This window comes from Bufo bufo, chromosome 1 (genome assembly GCF_905171765.1).
Source record: "Bufo bufo chromosome 1, aBufBuf1.1, whole genome shotgun sequence".
NCBI classification, from domain to species: domain Eukaryota; kingdom Metazoa; phylum Chordata; class Amphibia; order Anura; family Bufonidae; genus Bufo; species Bufo bufo.
In genome coordinates this window covers 806501472-806519795 of record NC_053389.1, presented here as the reverse complement: position 1 = coordinate 806519795, position 18324 = coordinate 806501472, and the positions used below count along the sequence as shown (strand labels likewise).

Sequence of the window (18324 nt, the reverse complement as noted above, 5' to 3'; positions counted from 1 at the left end):
GCCGCAGGAAAAGTCTCTCCAGAGACACCCTACTCACACAGAGTTCGCCACATACCATAGAACCGGCCCGGGCGGGCGACGGACGGTGATGTCAGATGGTGGGTGGAGTCTGGAGACTTGAATAAGGGAGGCGGAGCAAGAAGGAGCCAGGAGCGAGTGGTAGGAGGGGAAGAAAACGTACTCAGCGCTATGCAAGGTGCAGGGGCGGGTGGACGCAGATTTATAAGCGGTCAGCGCACATGACCGCTTCGATGACGTCACAAAATACAGCGGTAATTAGGAAACAGCGATATCGCCATATCACAGTTTTTTTTATACCGCGGTATATCGTGAACTCGTACTCCTCTTCCTTCCTACATCTTCTGGGGTACCAGCTGCGGATTCCTCTTTTAGGGATTTTTTGAAGATGTGGCGTGACACCAAGGACAACATCAACAAAGCGGCGATTCGCATGAAAACGAATGCAGACAAGAGAAGAAGAAAAACGCCTCAGTTCTCGTCTGGATATAAGACATGGCTCTCCTCTAAAAACATCTTGAAAGGGTTCCCAATTTCAAGTTTGCTCCTAGATTCCTAGGACCCTTTGAAGTATTGAGGAGGATCCACGAAGTGACATAAGTTACGTCTGCCTCTCTCTCTGCGTATTACTAATGCCTTGCACGTGTCCTTCCTAAAACCAGTAGTTCTTAAATCACTTCTCGTCTACTCCAACTCCGGTATATAAAGATTCTGATGAGATATTTGAGGTCAGACATTCTGGACATCAAGAAGCGTGGCAAGAAGACCTACCATCTTGTGGACTGGAAGGGCTTTGGTCCTGAGGAGAGGTCTTGGGAAACAGAAGAGAACATTTATGCTCCGAACTTGATAAAAAGGCTTCTGTCTCGTCGTGGACTCAAGAAGACGGGGCGTAAGGGGAGGGGGGGATACTGTAACAGCGCCTGCTGTGCGCTGTTGTTCCCCTGCTTACCGCCGCGGTCCCGGGCGCCGTGTTCAACGGTGATCTGCTGCCAGTGTTTCCTTTCAGCCCTAGCCACAACATGCTTGCTGCTTGTTTCCTGCAGCATTTCCTTAAGGGCCGGTGCGCGTCACTGTGTTTTATGGGTTGGATCATGTGACCTCGCCAACCAATCCTATCCCTCCTGCACATATATAAGTGGCTCAGCCCCCTTCCCAGATGCCTCAGTGTCAAGGTCCTTGTATCATGCTAAGGTTCCCAATATCTGCTTGTGTTCCTGACTCGTACTTGTGTTCCTGGATTCTGCTACCAGTTTGATCCCTGCCTGCTTGCCTTGACTCTCCTGTTGCCAACTGGATTGCCTGACCTGTACTGGCTGCCCTGACCTTTTGCCTGTCTGAAATCGCCTCTGCCTCATCCTTTGGTCCTGTACTGTTGCTCCTGGTAACGCCTGGTGACAACGCCTGTGTACCTCTGGTACCTCTCTCAGGTACCTCCTGGTCAGCCTGGACCAGCTGCCTCGTGTGCCTATCCTCCTCAAGAAGTAGCGACCTGGTGTTCCCCTCGGGAAAGTCTATCCCCACCATCAGGGGTACTGTGAAGATCGAGGGGTTCACTTAGACAACACCCTTAGAGGAGTTAGGACACGTGGCACAGTGGGTTTACACTCGCTGGTTGGTGACACTCTTCCTGTTCACCGCTGCTGTCTATGGCAAAGACCCCACCAGGAATATTGTGCCTGTTTCAGAGCTGTGTTCCTGTCGCTCTGTGCGGTGTCCATTCTCTCCTTCTTCCTGCATGACTGCTGAGGAGATCACAATTTAGGGAAGGAAATCCACCACTTTTCAATGGTTTGCAGCTCCTGCTCCTTCCCATGGTGGCTACCCGGCATCCCCTCTTGTAAGGTGTGCCCCAAACCTCCCCGCTGAAGACTCCTTCCCACCTTCTACATTCCGGAACAGCCGCTGCCTCCCACAGCAGCTACCCATCGTGCCTGCCTACAGTAAGGGGAAACCTTTAAGTAAAAAAGTATCGCCCCCCCTCACCCACCGCAACACCGCCCAGCTGCAGCATAAGGGGACATGAGGCTTCTCAGGCTTCAACTGTGAGCAAGACAGGAACGCCAGACTACATAGCAGCTCATAGTGAAGACTTATAATCTCCAACCATAGCACATAACTGGAGACCCTGTAGCCCCAACCCCAATCCTGGAGAGTACCAAAGCCTTGTCCTATGGATATGAAGCATGAAACAATGAGGAGGAGGTGGATCCTTTTAAGCGATCTTGAAAGTTGCCTTTTCCTGTCCAGATAGAGAATGGCCTCTCAGAGGTGCTGTCATAGGACGTAATGGAAAAACCGCTGATCTTCTGGTACAAAATCTGATTGGAGACGATCAATAGACGCATGCCGTACAGTCCAGCCTGTCTGCATTGATTTTAGCACTGGAATCCATGGCTTTGGGTGGAAAAGGTGCCATCAATTAGAAGAGAGGGGAAGATGTGGGGCAGGAATTAAGGCTGAGAGCCTGACCACTTGCTGCAATGGGGATTGCCCACTGGGCACATGCAGCCTCATTTGCATATTGATTAATACATCAAAAAAGGGAATGTTTGCCAACGTCTTTCACATCCCTACCTGCTGCTGTACTTAGCAGCATAATGTAAATGGCTGTGACAGACACTGCCATTAGGATCTGCTAGTGTAGTGTACTGGGGAGGTTACAGTAGCTACTTGAGTGCTGTGGGAGATGCCAGTGCTGCACCATCAGGTAATTTGCAGTTCACCCTATGTAGTTTTGCTTCATCCACCATATAAAGTAGGTGCACGGTCCAGCTGTTGGACGGCAAGTTCCAGACAGAAGATCCAGCGCTCCACCATTAAAAATCCTAAATTCTGATTTACTTATTTTATCTTAAAGACTTTTTCAGCACCCCACAGATTAGAACCTGGGTGGGCACCGCTATGTGACATGGCACACTCCTATGTGGGACGCAGTATATTCTGATTATATATATATATATATATATATATATATATATCTGATTTGCAACCACAATGCTGTTTCATTGGTCGGTAGTTATTTCACATTAACATATAGCTATGAGTAAGAGCGTCTGGCAGCCGAAATGCGTCAGCTGAGCCGTACATGTTATGTTTGCCAGTGACAATTTTTAACAATGTGAAATAAAAATGTGGGATTTTTAATGGTGGTGTGCTGCATTGTTTGATTTTTGCCCAATAATCCCGAACTGGACTTATTTCGTTGTATGTCAAGTTAAAGGCTCAAAGGGGTTGATTACAACAATTTATCCACAGGATATTAAGTAAGTGATCGGTGGGGATATGACTGCTGGGGCCCCCACCAAGCATGAGAACAGGACCCCGTGCTCTCCCGTTTCAATGGATTGGCAGTCATGTATGCTGCTGCTCTATTCAGCTCTATGGGTCTGCTGGAGAGCGCCACACGCTTGTACTTGGCTATATACTGTATACAGTACATGATTATGGAAGCTGGCCAAGCAGCTGGGCACCTGGCAGTCAGAGACACTGAGGACCCTGAAAAGACGGTAAAAGCGGTATTCACCTTCACTCTTCCCACATATACAGAACTCAAAGAATATGTGATGCTGACCAAAACTAAAAAGATTAAAATAAGTAACTGCTCCCCCCAAAACAACCCACCTTTCCCAATGCAAACCACATCATAGTGCTACCCCTGACCTAATTATCCAGAAAAAAAAGACACGTAACAAATAAAAATGCAGGGAACAGAGAGAAATTTTAACTAAAGAGTAAAATTATACGTATAAAAATGGCAAAATAGAAAAATGGATTAGTCACAGTGAAGACGGTGCAAATTTGCACCAACACGTACAAACACACGATAAGGGTACATTCACACAACCATATAATTTTATCCGCATCCATTCCGTATTTTGCGGAATAGATGCATATCCATTCATTCCCATGGGTGAATAAAATGTGCGGACAACATTTAGTATGTTATCCGCATCCGTGTTTCCGCATTTCTTGTCCACAAAAATATGAAGCTTGTACTACTATTGTCCGCACAGAGATCGGTCCACAGCCCCATTCAAGTCAATGGATCCGCAAATTACGGAAGACATACGGAAACCATTCTGTATGTCATTTGTTTTTTGCGGATTCGTTTCCGTGTAATTGAAGACCCTGCCCCCTGATCTTGGTGCAAAATATTCTGATATATTACTATTGCAAAATGCGGACATACGGAACGGATGCGGAAACACAACAGAAACAAATTATGGACACACGGTTCCGTTATTTGCGGACCACAAAGCGGGAAAGGATTACACACGGTCGTGTAAATGTACCCTTAACCAGCGTCTGGACCTGAACCAGGTCTAACAGAATTTTTCAGTTTATTTGGACTTTCACAGAAAATGAACTTGTGTTTCTGACCTGGTATCAAAATCAGAATCAGACCCTCCCCTGTCTTCTGCAGGGCTCCGCATGGCCTTCCTCCTGTGCAGCACTGTAGAAGACAACAGTGGTGACTGCTCCTCATCCTCGTCAGTCAGGACTCTGTTGGAATCTTCTGAAATAAGAACGTAAGAACTCTGTAGTGAAAGAAGGGAACATTACGTACACACATCCTGTTCATAGCCCTACATCTACGTAGGAGATTCTCATTAGGACAACACAGGATTTGAATAAGTGTGATCGGCAGGGGTCCAACCACTGGTCTCCCAACCCACCCCCGATCATGAGAAGGGTGGTCCTAACTGCCACTCCATTCAGCTCTATGGTACTGCTGGGACTAGCTGTCTTTTACACAACTTTCTCCAGCAGACCCATACAGCTGAATGGTGCGTTCACAAAGGTCCATTCAGAAAGGGCATCCAGTAGTCAAACCACTGCTGATCAGACACTTATCCGATGCATAGGGGCTAAGCTGTTGCAATGGGAGAGCCTCTTTAAAGGGGGTTTCCAACAAAATGCATTGATACTTTATGCATCATCAATGTCTGATTGGTGAGTACCCAACCACTGGGGCCCTCACCGAGGCCTAGAACATATGGGTCCTTCTTTTAAAGAAGTTACCACTCCAAACCTACTGCTGTGTTTCGGAAGGGGGCTGTTGAGGGAAACAAGCCCCAGCGTACATGTTCCCATAGATATCATTGGGAGGTCCTCACTGACGGCATACATAATCACTGTCCACCCTTTAACATTCTGGTCGGAGCTCAGGTTTTCTAATACAGCCTCCATCCTCTTTCAGGATTACTTACCCTTGGTGAACCTTCTCTTCTTACTGACTGGAGAGACCCTGGGTGAGTGAGTCCGTCTCCTCTCCTTTGCCCTTCGTGTGCTTGGTGTAGCAGGACCAGACTCCATGTCGATACCCAGTGACTTTCTATATGCATGAAGCGGCGCCCAAATTTCATTGCCTTCATTATTAACGCTCAAAGCCTCTTCGGGTGGAATGCACTGCTGGCACGTCTCCTCAAGGTAGTGTAAGCTGGAAAAGATGGTGGTGCGCAGTGGAAGATTTAAACTCATTACTAAATTATTTCTGATTTCCTTTGTATTAAGTTCCTATAAAACTTGTATAAGTGGAAAATGCTTTATTTCAGTAATGACTGGGCAGAAAATCTGTCCACGTCCATGGCTGCAGACATCCATAATCTGCAGTCCATCAATGGCCACCAAGTGGTCCATCTCTAGCTGCATCTCTAGATTTTACATTTTTATACTTTTTGCTAAAATATAAATTAGGCATTTGGTGCAACAAGGGTGGCTAAAGCCCGCGACTTTCTATGGCTATCCCCTCCCCAGCTTCTTTGATTGACAGGGCCAGGCAGCAGCAACATAATCTCACCTGGCCCTGTGTACTTGTGCATGCACCTTTGTTTCTTATACTAAGGCCTCATGCACACAACAGTTTTTCGGGTCCGCATCCGAACCGCAGTTTTTGTGGTTCGGGTGCGGACCCATTCATTTCAGTGGGGCCGCAAAAGATGCAGACAGCTCTCCGTGTGCTGTCCGCATCCTTTGTTCCGTTCCAAGGCCCCAAAAAAAAATATATAGCATGTCCTATTCTTGTCCGTTTTGCGGACAAGAATAGGCATGTCTACAACGGGCCGCCCGTTCCGCAAATTGCGGAAGGCACACGGGCGGATTCCGTTATTTGCGGATCCGCGGTTTGCGAACTGCAAAAAAACAGCACGGTCGTGTGCATGTAGCCTTATGCACATGCGGTACAACCCTGATTTTCACCCGGGCATTGGAGAGGGGATCAGACCCCCAAAAGTTGGGGGGAAAAAACTAGTTAAAATAAAGATTTGTATAATTCAAAATGTTTTTTCCCCCATAATTAAGTAATAAAAAAAAATTGTAAAAAAAAAAAAAAAAAGAAGAAAAGTAGACATTAGGTATCCGTATTGACCGGCTCTATAAAAATATCACATGATCCACCCCGTCAGGAGAACGCTGTAAAAAAATAAAAAAAAGTGCATGTACCCCAAAAATGGTACCAATCAGTCATCTCATCCAACCAAAAATGAGACCCTACATAAGACAATCGCTCAAAAAATATAAAAAAAATGGCTCTCAAAAAATGGCAACACAAAAACATGAAATTTTTCTTTTTAAAAATGCATTTACGGAGTAAAACGTAACAAAAATAATAAAATGGCCACATTAGGTATTGCCGCGTCCGCAACAACCTGCTCTATAAAAATATCACATAAACTACCCCCTAACGTGAATGCTGTAAAAAAATACAAATAAAAACTATGACAAAACAGCCATTTATTGTCACATTGCCTCACAAAAAGTGTAATACCACATTATCAGAACGACATATGTCTCCCAAAATGGTACCAATCAAACCGTCATCTCATCCCACAAAAAATGAGACCCTACCTAAGACCATCACTCAAAGGTAAAATAAATATGGCTCTCGGAGAATGGCAACAAAAAGATATTTTTGTCAAACATGCTTTTACTGTGTAAAACGTAATGAAAATAAAAATAGTTATTGTTGCGTCTGAAAAAACCTACCCTATAAAAATATCACATGACCTACCCAGTCAGGAAAATTCTGAAAAAATAAATAAATAGAAACTGTGACAGGTCATTTTTTGTCACCTCACCTTACAAAATGCGTGATATTGAGTCATCAAAAAGTAATATGTACCCCAAAATGGTTCCAATTAAAACGTCACCTCATCCCGCAAAAAATTAACCCTGACGTAAGACAATCACTTAAACAAAATGGAGTCACTTTTTGAGGGTTTCCACTGTAGGGGTACGTCAGGGTCTCTTCAAATACAAAATGGTGCCCAAAAAACATTCTAGCAAAATCTGCCTCCAAAATCCAAATGGCGCTCCTTTCATTCTGACCACTGCCATGTGCCCATAGAGCATTGTACCACCACATATAGGGTATTTCTGCAAACTGCAGAATCAGAGTAATGCATATTGAGGTTTATTTTGCTGTTAACCTTTGCTGTGTTGCAAGAAAAAATTGCTTAACATGAAAAATATGCAAAAAATAAATAAATGTCATTTTGCCTCCATTTCGTTTCATTCTTGTGGAACACCTAAAGGGTTAAAGTTGTAACATCAGTTTTTAATAATTTGAGGGGTGTAGTTTCTAAAATGGGGTCATTTATGGGTGGTTTCCATTATGTAAGCCCCCTCAAAATCACTTTATATCTGAATTGGTGCTTAAAAAATGGTTTTGGAAATTTTTTTGAAAATTTGAAAAACAGCTTCTAAACTTCTAAGCCTTCTAACATCCTAAAAAAATAAAATTACATTTACAAAATGATGCCAACATAAAGCAGACATATGGGGAATGATGGCTGATAACAATTTTATAAGGCATTACTATCGGTCTTAAAAAAAACTGAAATTCAGATAAAAAAAATAGATTTAAAAAAAAAGAAAAAATATGGAAAAATACATCGACTCAAATTTACCACCGTCATAAAGTACAATGTGTCACCAGAAAACATTCTCAGAATGGCTTGGATAAGTAAGTGTTCCAAAGTTATTACCACATAAAGTGGCACATGTAAGATTTACAAAAAATTGCCTGGGCAGGAAGGTGAAAACTGGCCCGGGGTAGAAAGAGTTAATCAGGTGAGCTGAAGCTATGTGTTTATGCCCTTAGTGAGAGAGGAAGGTTATATTTATATATATATATATACACACACACACACACATATATACCTATTTATCCATCTATCCAGAGTACACTTTAAATGTAGAATATAGGTGGTGCTCTACACTTACTTACATAGTGTCCAAAATCCAATATATATATATCCTCTGTGGAACTTAGCACTCCTCGCCCATCCCCCACCCCTTGGTGCTTTTAATCAGAGAAACAATGGAGCTGGACCCTCCATGTTAGAGTAGGTCCCACCTGATGAGAAGCGACCTTGCCGTCTGGTAGGTGGGCCCGACATATTTTTGATCAATAATATGCGCTAAGAGCTTCTCCACTGCTTTGCAGTAACTATATGGCGTCATGTATTTGACCCTTTTCACACATTCACCTGTTCACTTAGTCTTAGTGCATATAGTGGTGTGCTGCTACTGTTCTTTGTTTGCGCTATATATATATATATATATTAGAAGCCTATAGGCAACATATCCCAAGACAATGATAGACCTGACACACAGGATAGACCAGTGATGGTGAACCTTTTACAGACCGAATGCCCAAACCGCAACCCAAAACCTACTTTATCTCAAAGTACCAACACGGCAATATAACCTGAATACTACAGTCCAGTATAGTAGATCTTCCATGTACTTTATCATTCAGCTATAATAGCCGCCTGCATTCAGTGCACTGCCTGTGCTGTTCATAGCGCGCCCTGCGCTGATGAATGGCAGGTAAGGTCTAAGGCATACTGGTACTCCATAGACTTTTTCCAGAGTACAGGTGCCCACAAAGAGGGCTCCGAGTGCCACCTCTGGCACCCCCGTGTCATAGCTTAGCCACCACTGGGATAGACCATCGGCAGAGGTCCTCTGCACCCCCACTGATCTGCTTCCTGGTTACTTGAGGATCCCTTGAAGGTGGAAACCGTTATACTTACAGTGCAGCTTTGTCTTGTTTAAGAAGTTTTGGGGAGAATTCACTTAATACATCTAGGAATAGGAGGTTCTGTGGAGACCAGGGATCACCGGGGGAGGAGCGCAGGGAAAACTTTATACCTTCTCTAGAAGAAAACAAAAATGTACTGGATAAGAGGTAGAAGCAGCAATATGAAGCAGCCATCTACTAGTATGAGGTCTTGTGTCAGCTGCCATTGTATTTCGAGCATTCCGTTCATGAAGCAGGAGGATCAGGATGAGCGGGTTCTAAGTCTCTCAAACACAGCTGCGTATGTGAAACTGTGAACATCTGCAGCACTACTACATCTGCAATGTACATTCACACATTTCACAGCTTTACCTTATTTTCCCACTAGGTGGCGCAATAACTATTTATATACACTGAACAAAAATATAAACACAACACTTTTGGTTTTGCTCCCATTTTGCATGAGCTGAACTCAAAGATCTGAAACATTTTCTACATACACAAAAGACCCATTACTCTCAAATATTGTTCACAAATCTGTTAGGCTACTTTCACACTTGCGTTCAGAGCGGATCCGTCTGATGTTTCATCAGACGGATCCGCTCCGATAATGCAGACGTTTGTATCCGTTCAGAACGGATGCGTCTGCATTAAAGTTTAAAAATTTCTAAGTGTGAAAGTAGCCTGAACGGATCCGTCCAGACTTTACATTGAAAGTCAATGGGGGACGGATCCGTTTGAAGATTGAGCCATATAGTGTCATCTTCAAACGGATCCGTCCCCATTGACTTACATTGTAAGTCTGGACGGATCCGCTTGCGTTCAGGTGTCTGCCTGCTGAGAGGAGCGGAGGCTGAACGCCGCCAGACTGATGCATTCTGAGCGGATTCGCGTCCACTCAGAATGCATTAGGGCTGGACGGATGCGTTCGGGGCCGCTTGTGAGCCCCTTCAAACGGAGCTCACGAGCGGACACCCGAACACTAGTGTGAAAGTAGCCTTAGTGACCACTTCTCCTTTGCCGAGATAATCCATCCCACCTCACAGGTGTGGCATATCAAGGTGCTGATTAGACAGCATGAATATTGCACAGGTGTGCCTTAGACTGCCCACAATAAAAGTCCACTCTGAAATGTGCAGTTTGATCACATAGCACAATGCCACAGATGTCGCAGTGTTTGAGGGAGCGTGCAACTGGCATGCTGACTGCAGGAATGTCTACCAGAGCTGTTGCCCGTGCAATGAATATTCATTTCTCTACCATAAGCCGTCTCTAAAGGCGTTTCAGAGAATTTGGCAGTACATCCAACCGGCCTCACAACCGCAGATCACGTGTAACCACACCAGCCCAGGACCTCCACATCCAGCATGTTCACCTCCATGATCGTCTGAGACCAGCCACCCGGACAGCTGCAGCAACAATCGGCTTGCATAACCAAAGAGTTTCTGTGCAAACTGTCAGAAACAGTCTCAGGGAAGCTCATCTGCATGGATCGTGGTCCTAATCGGGGTCTGGACCTGACTGCAATTCGTCATCGTAACTGACTTGAGTGGGCAAATGCTCACATTCTATGGCGTCTGGCATGTTGGAGAGGCTTCCGTTCACGGATGAATCCCGGTTTTCACTGTTCAGGGCAGATGGCAGACAGCGCGTGTGGCGTTGTGTGGGTGAGCGGTTTGCTGACGTCAACGTTGTGGATGGAGTGGCCCATGGTGGCGGTGGGTTATGGTGTGGGCAGGCGTATGTTATGGACAATGAACACAGGTGCATTTTATTGATGGCATTTTGAATGCACAGAGATCCCGTGACGAGATCCTGAGGCCCATTGTTGTGCCATTCATCCACGACCATCTCCTCATGTTGCAGCAGGATAATGCACGGCCCCATATTGCAAGGATCTGTACACAATTCATGGAAGCTGAAAACATCCCAGTTCTTGCATGGCCAGCATACTCACCGGACATGTCACCCATTGAGCATGTTTGGGATGCTCTGGTTCGGCGTATATGACAGCGTGTTCCAGTTCCTGCCAATATTCTGCAACTTCGCACAACTTTTGAAGAGGAGTGGACCAACAATCCACAGGCCACAATCAACAACCTGATCAACTCTATGCCACGGAGATGTGTTGCACTGCGTGAGGCACATTTCAGAGTGGACTTTTATTGTGGGCAGTCTAAGGCACACCTGTGCAATATTCATGCTGTCTAATCAGCACCTTGATCTGCCACACCTGTGAGGTGGGATGGATTATCTCGGCAAAGGAGAAGCGCTCACTAACACAGATTTAGACAGATTTGTGAACAATATTTGAGAGTAATGGGTCTTTTGTGTATGTAGAAAATGTTTCAGATCTTTGAGTTCAGCTCATGCAAAATGTGAGCAAAACCGAAAGTGTTGTGTTTATATTTTTGTTCAGTGTAAAAGCGTCTGTAGAATACCTGAGGAACGCCATTCTCACAGATGGACGCAAGCTACTGTATGTAGCACTCAGCCCCATGCACTGCAGAGATGGCCAGGGACATGGCTGTGTGGGATTAAGCAAAACTATAATGGGCAATCACTACCAGAACTTCCCGAAATCAAAGCCTTTCCCTTTTAATCCCAAACAGACCTGTCTCTCCAGTGAAGAGATCTGGTGCCCTTACTCTTGCCGTTTGGCATATGTGCTGGGTAAGCTTCTGATACATGCGCTAAATGTATTCATAACGTCCTGCTTACCGGATGTGTACAGAATAGGGTAGCCTGCGGGGCTGTTCCATCCAGGAAAAAAAATGTACACCATATGGTGTGTGTGTTATATATATATATATATATATATATATATATATATATATATATATATATATATATATATATATTTTTTTTTTTTATAAAACTCTCTCTATACACACACATGGGAGCAATATATGCCAAGGAAATGATTTTTTGCGCTCTTACACCAATTTTTTACTGATACGTTTTTACTATTTTTAGATTTTTTAAATAAATGGAGAAGCGCAGTGAAAATAAAAGATGCAACACTTTCCATAGCAATCTGGCACATCAACTAAAAGTATTAGGAGGATCTTTTAAAATGACTGCATACAAATGTATGTTTTATCAGTTTAACAGATCAGTTTTTTTTTTAAGGGGGAAAAAAAACTATGTAAAAAAATGACTATCCTCATACTGACACACCCCATGTCCAAACCTTTAACCAATCACATGGTAAAACTGGACCAGTTTTTTACATTTTCATAAAGCATGCAAGCTGATGCAATGTCTGCAACAAAAGTAGCATATATGATATAAAGAACTAAATAAGCTGGTGAATAATGTTTTATGATTGAAGACAATGCAATGGGAAGGATGAGAGCCCCCAGCGGCGGTGTGTCCACACAGGCTGGCTTATGTCAGTGGCAGCAGGAGCTCCCAGTTAGGGTACATTCACACCACCGTATTTCTGGGTCCACATGCGTTCCGCAATTACGGATGCGGACAGACACCATGAGCTGTCCGCATCCGTAGTTTCATTCCGCGGCCACGCAAGAAAGATAGAGCATGTCCTATTCTTGTCTGCAATCACAGACAGGAATAGCCATTTCTATCATAGGGCTGGCCATGTGGGTTCTTAAAAATTCAGAACACATAGCCAGTACTCGTGTTTTGCAGTTCGCAAATTGCAGACACAGGTACACAACTTACGGTTCTGTGACAGTACCCTTACAGAGGCACTAACCTCATGAGTGCTGACAACAATGTATTGTATGTGGACAGCTGCCCACCACACCTATATGAGCCTACTGGACCTCTCACTCCAGAACCATGGGTGACAACATGGAGCCGGGCCCTTTCTGTAGCCCCACTTTCCTGGGACAGTTTCTGAATGTGTGCCCATTCTCCCCAACACTCATTTATGATACTTTAGGCTCTAAAGCAGTGGTGCCCAACCATTTTTCGTCTGAGGGCCGTACTAGACTTGGTATAAATTTCGCGAGCCGGAACCAGGTAGCTTTGCCAGAAAGAAATGCAAACGCTGAGGGGGCACGTGTGAGCATTACTACTGTGAAGAGGGCACATATCTAGCATAACTACTGTGAGGGGGCACATATCAGGGTATAACTACTGTGAGGAGGGCACATATCTGGGCATAACTACTGTGAGGAGGGCACATATCTGGGCATAACTAGTGAGGAGGGCACATATCTGGGCATAACTACTGTGAGGGGGCATGTGCGAGCATTACATGTGTGAAGAGGGGACATATCTTGGCAATATTACTGTGAGGAGGGCACATATCAGGGCTTAAAGAGGACCTTTCACCGATTCTTACCCTATGAACTAAGTATACATACATGTGGAGCGGCGCCCGGGGATCTCACTGCACTTACTATTATCCCCGGGCGCCGCTCCGTTCTCCTGCTATGCCCTCCGGTATCTCCGTTCCCTAAGTTATGGTAGGCGGAGTCTGCCCTTGTTCTTCTGTAGCGCTGGCCAATCGCATTGCAGAGCGCACAGCCTGGGAGAAAATAACCTCCCAGGCTGTGAGCTCTGCGCTGCGATTGGCCAGCGCTAGAGCAGAACAAGGGCAGACTCCGCCTACCATAACTTAGGGACTGGAATCTCCGCCTACTATAACTTAGTGAGCGGAGATACCGGAGGGCATAGCGGGAGAACGGAGCGGCGCCCGGGGATAATAGTAAGTGCAGTGAGATCCCCGGGCGCCGCTCTACATGTCTGTATAGTTAGTTCATAGGGTAAGAATCGGTGAAAGGTCCTCTACAGTGAGAGGGCATGAGTGAGCATTACTACTGTGAAGAGGGCACATATCTGGCATAACTACTGTGAGGGGGCACATATCTGGGCATAACTACTGTGAGGGGGCATGTTCGAGCATTACATCTGTGAAGAGGGCACATATCTTGGCATTATTACTGTGAGGGGGCACATATCTGGGCATAACTACTGTGAGGGGGCACATATCTGGGCATAACTACTGTGAGGGGGCACATATCTGGGCATAACTACTGTGAGGGGGCACATATCTGGGCATAACTACTGTGAGGGGGCACATATCTGGGCCTAACTACTGTGAGGGGGCACATATCTGGGCATAACTACTGTGAGGGGGCATGTATGAGCATTACATGTGTGAAGAGGGCACATATCTTGGCATTATTACTGTGAGGGGGCACATATCTGGGCATAACTACTGTGAGGGGGCACATATCTGGGCATAACTAGTATGAGGGGGCATGTGTGAGCATTACTACTGTGAAGAGGGCACATATTTTGGAATTATTACTGTGAGGGGGCATGTGTGAGCATTACTACTGTGAAGAGGGCACATATTTTGGCATTATTACTGTGAGGGGGCATGTGATGATCACACACTGGACTACATACTAGGGATCGACGGATACAGATTTTTTAGGGCCGATACCGATAATTTGTGAACTTTCAGGCCAATAGCCGATAATTTATACCGATATTCTGGGAATTTTCATTTTTAAAAAAAAATAAAAAATTCTACAGAAATCTGTTGAAAATTAATATGTTTATTGTTAACGTGTATTTTTTTTATTTTTTTTTGTAAATCTTTCTTTTTCATTTATACTTAATATTATATATATTTTTTTTTACAAACTTTTAGCCCCCTTAGGGACTAGAACCCTTGTCCTATTCACCCTGATAGGAGCTCACACTGTCCCTGCTGCTCTGTGCACACAGCAGCATGGAGCTGAACATGGCAGCCAGGGCTTCAGTAGCGTCCTGGCTGCCATGGTAACCGATCGGAGCCCCAGGATTACACAGCTGGGGCTCCGATCGGAGGAGCAGGGGAGAGGGGATCCTGTGGCCACTGCCACCAATGATTAATACTGGGGGGGCTCACTGCGCCACCAATAGTTTTAATACTGGGATGGGGGGCGCACTGCGCCACCAATGATTGATACCGGGGGGCTTGGGGGGGCGCACTGCGCCACCAATGAAGAGAAATCTCTCATTAATTCATATACAGGAGGCGGGAGCTCGCTGCAGAATCACATAGCCGACTCCCGACCTCTATGAGCGGTAGCTGCGATCCGCGGCACCTAAGGGGTCAACTAGCGCAGATCGCAGCTACCGCTCATAGAGGTCGGGACCGGCTATGTGATTCTGCAGCCAGCTCCCGCCTCCTGTATATGAATTAATGAAAGACTTATCTTCATTGGTGGAGCGGTGGCCACAGTTCTTTTGTCCCCTCTCCTCTAACTGGCGGCAGCAGCAGCACAGGGGGAGGGAAAAACTGCTTCCTTCTCCCCTGTGCTGCTGAGGGAACACAGAGAGCGCTGAGAGCAGCGCGTTCTGTGTTCCCAATACGTTATCGGTATATCGGCAAAATAGATGCCGATACCGATAACTGTCAAAATCCTGAATATCGGCCGATAATATCGGTAAAACCGATAATATCGGTAAAACCGATAGTCGGTCGATCCCTACTACATACATTACACACATGCATACATCACATACTGCGCTGTCACCTTCTTCTGCAGGTCTACCTTGATGTCTGGTCTTTAGGCTTCAGTCAGATCCTCCACAGCCATGCTTGTGCCGTGTGCCCGACACCACCAGGAGCTGGCCCCTCCTCCTTTCATCTCCCGCCGGCTTCTCCTACAGCAGGGCGCTCTATCGCTCCAGTGCCCGCCCAATCTTACCAATCAGGGGCATGGCTAGAAATGACTGGGCCCCATAGCAAAAAAATGTATGGGGCCCCCCCTCCCGGATCTCCCACCCCCACATACCTATCGGACCTCCCACCCCTTCCAGAGCTCCCATCCAAACACCCCTCCAGGACCTCCCACCCAACACCCCTCCCTAGATCCCACTCAGTGTCGTCCACAGATCCCCCTTCCTCAGTGTCATCCACAAATTTCCTCCCCACCCAGAGCCGCTTCCTAGCTAATTTATTCACTGCACTTGCCTCTGTATAATTGAAGAGAAGCGCCGTAATCTCGAACATGCGCACTGGCAGAGGCCAGGAAGACGGTGCATGCGCACTTCGATGCCTCTGCCAGTGCGCCGGTGCGAGATTACGGCGCTTCTCTTCAATTATACAGAGGCAAGTGCAGTGAATAAATTAGCTAGGAGGCGGCGCTGGGCGAGGAGATTGCAGGCATGGCAGCATCGCTTTGCTGCCTGTGTCGTTCGCAGCGCGCCCTGCGCTACTGCGCTGATAAAGTCCTGTTACTGCGCGGGCCGCATGACACGGCTTTGCGGGCCGCATTTGGCCCGCGGGCGATAGGTTGGGCATCACTGCTCTAAAGTATTCCCTTTCTGGTCAGAAGTGACCACTTTGAAGTTTCCAAAACTGATTACAGAAAGATGAATGATATTATACAAGGTTCTCATGAGATTTCCCACAGGTCTGTCTCTTCTGTGCAGGTAAGGTGGTGGTGATGGCCTGGAAATCCAACGATGGTCCTACGCTGGGTAATAAGTAGATTCCACTATCTAAGATATTGAATATGAATAGGCTGGGGACTGACATCACTGCAGAGTAACCTACTGATCTACAGGCTGTACGGAGAGGTGGACACATCTGTATGTGATATCTGTGTGTCCTACAGACTAGTTGAGAAGATTCGGTGGGTTAGTTAAAATATTGGTGTCACCTCAGACGTAAGAGGTCAGATAGGTGCGGCTCCGCTAAAGTGAACGAGAGCGCACAGCGCATGCTCTCTATTCATTTCTATGGGAATTCCAAAAATAGCCGAGTGAGCGCCAGGGCTTGTCTATTTCTGGAGCTCTGATGGCTGCTTATGTGCGGTGCGCGCTCTCCTTCACTTTAAAGGCCCCCGTTCTGACATTGGTGGCATATCCTAGTGCAGGGTGCAGCAACCTCCAGCTGTTCTGAAACTACAACTCCCAGAATCCTTTCACTTCTATGGGGGTTACAAGAACATCCAAGTACGTTTGCATGCTGGGAGTTGTAGTTTCACAGCAGTTGGAGTGCTGCAGATTGCTGATCCCTCTCCTGGCAGCATATCCATTTAGGTTACTTAAAAAGGAGATTTTTTGTGAAACTTACCTGTAAAATCTTTTTCTCGTCTTTTCCATTGGGGGACACAGACCATGGGTATAGCTTAGGCCATTACTAGGAGGAGACACTATGCAAATAATAAAAAACAGCTCCTCCTCCACTGGCTATACCCCCATGCTCCAACAGGAGGACCCCAGTTTTAGCTTAGTGTCGGATAAGGAGGTGACACTCCTGCTCCTGCAGGGTTGTCCCTGTAGTTTTGTCTTCTCCTGTTTTTGTTTTTTTCTAAACAGAGGACGCAGGGTCGCATGGTGCGTCCCTGGTCTCTCAGTGGAGCGAGCCCCGTGGTCGAATGACCGTTCCCGGCTACCTCCCCTTCCCCCCAGAAGATAAGTGGAACTGGGCTCAACCTGCAGCTCCGGTGGCCTACCAGATCCGGGGTCACCTAGTCCTGCCCTCTATCCAGTGCACTGCCACTCCTTGTGCCAGATGACTGAAGAGGTGAACCCCCTGCTGGTCCGGAACAGAGGGTGAAGACTGCAGGACTCAGATAAGTACAACGGCTCTCCTGCAAACTCCCCCTCCCCCTGTGCTCACACTGTGACACGGTTCTTCAGGGCTTACCTAAGGATCTGGGAGGGCCGGCTGGTTGAGAGGGAGGAGGGATTCCTTCTTGTCCCATCTCTTTTTTGGATGTTTTTTAATGTTTCAATAAAATTTAATTTTTTTTATAGCTAATTAGCCTCAGTGTTTTGTTGCAGGTTGTTTCTTATAACAGACACCCGCAGCTACCCCCTCAGATGCAGTGGTCAATCCTGACCATGGTATCTGAGCGCGTGAAACACCGAGTGTATAATTCGTACCTCGCGCAGACAGTGACGTCACTATACAGACTACGGTGAGTAGTGGGTACCAAAATTCCTATCTACGCGTTTCGGACAGTACGCTGTCCTTCGTCAGGAAAAGGAACTACTCACCATAGTCTGTATAGTGACGTCACTATCTGCGCGAGGTACGAATTATACACTCGGTATCACGCCAGCGGCCGGGGCCTGTGCCGCAATCTAGTTATCTTAGCCTGACATCCAGCATCACGTTTGTTCACACGTAAGAAGGAATAGACACAGAGGAAGCGCCAAGGAACAGGTAATCACCTTAAGCCTGTGTTATCTATTGGCAAGTGTGTCGGTGACACCTTCAATGTGTGATAGTGGGCTGGCGGAGGCTGGGGAGAGCGCGGTGTCATACCTATTCATATGTCATATACATTATT

General features: G+C 46.2%; 1 protein-coding gene across 1 annotated transcript in view; it reads right to left on the bottom strand.

Moving 5' to 3' along the window:
- Positions 1–18324, bottom strand: part of STAG3 (stromal antigen 3) — a 263346-nt gene that overhangs the window by 23183 nt on the left and 221839 nt on the right. Inside the window, exons 28-30 of the mRNA XM_040415168.1 lie at positions 9060–9182; positions 5232–5461; positions 4402–4537 (exon numbers count right to left, since the gene is read on the bottom strand). Coding sequence (XP_040271102.1) covers positions 4402–4537; positions 5232–5461; positions 9060–9182 — 489 coding nt within the window. The remainder of the gene's footprint in view (positions 1–4401; positions 4538–5231; positions 5462–9059; positions 9183–18324) is intronic.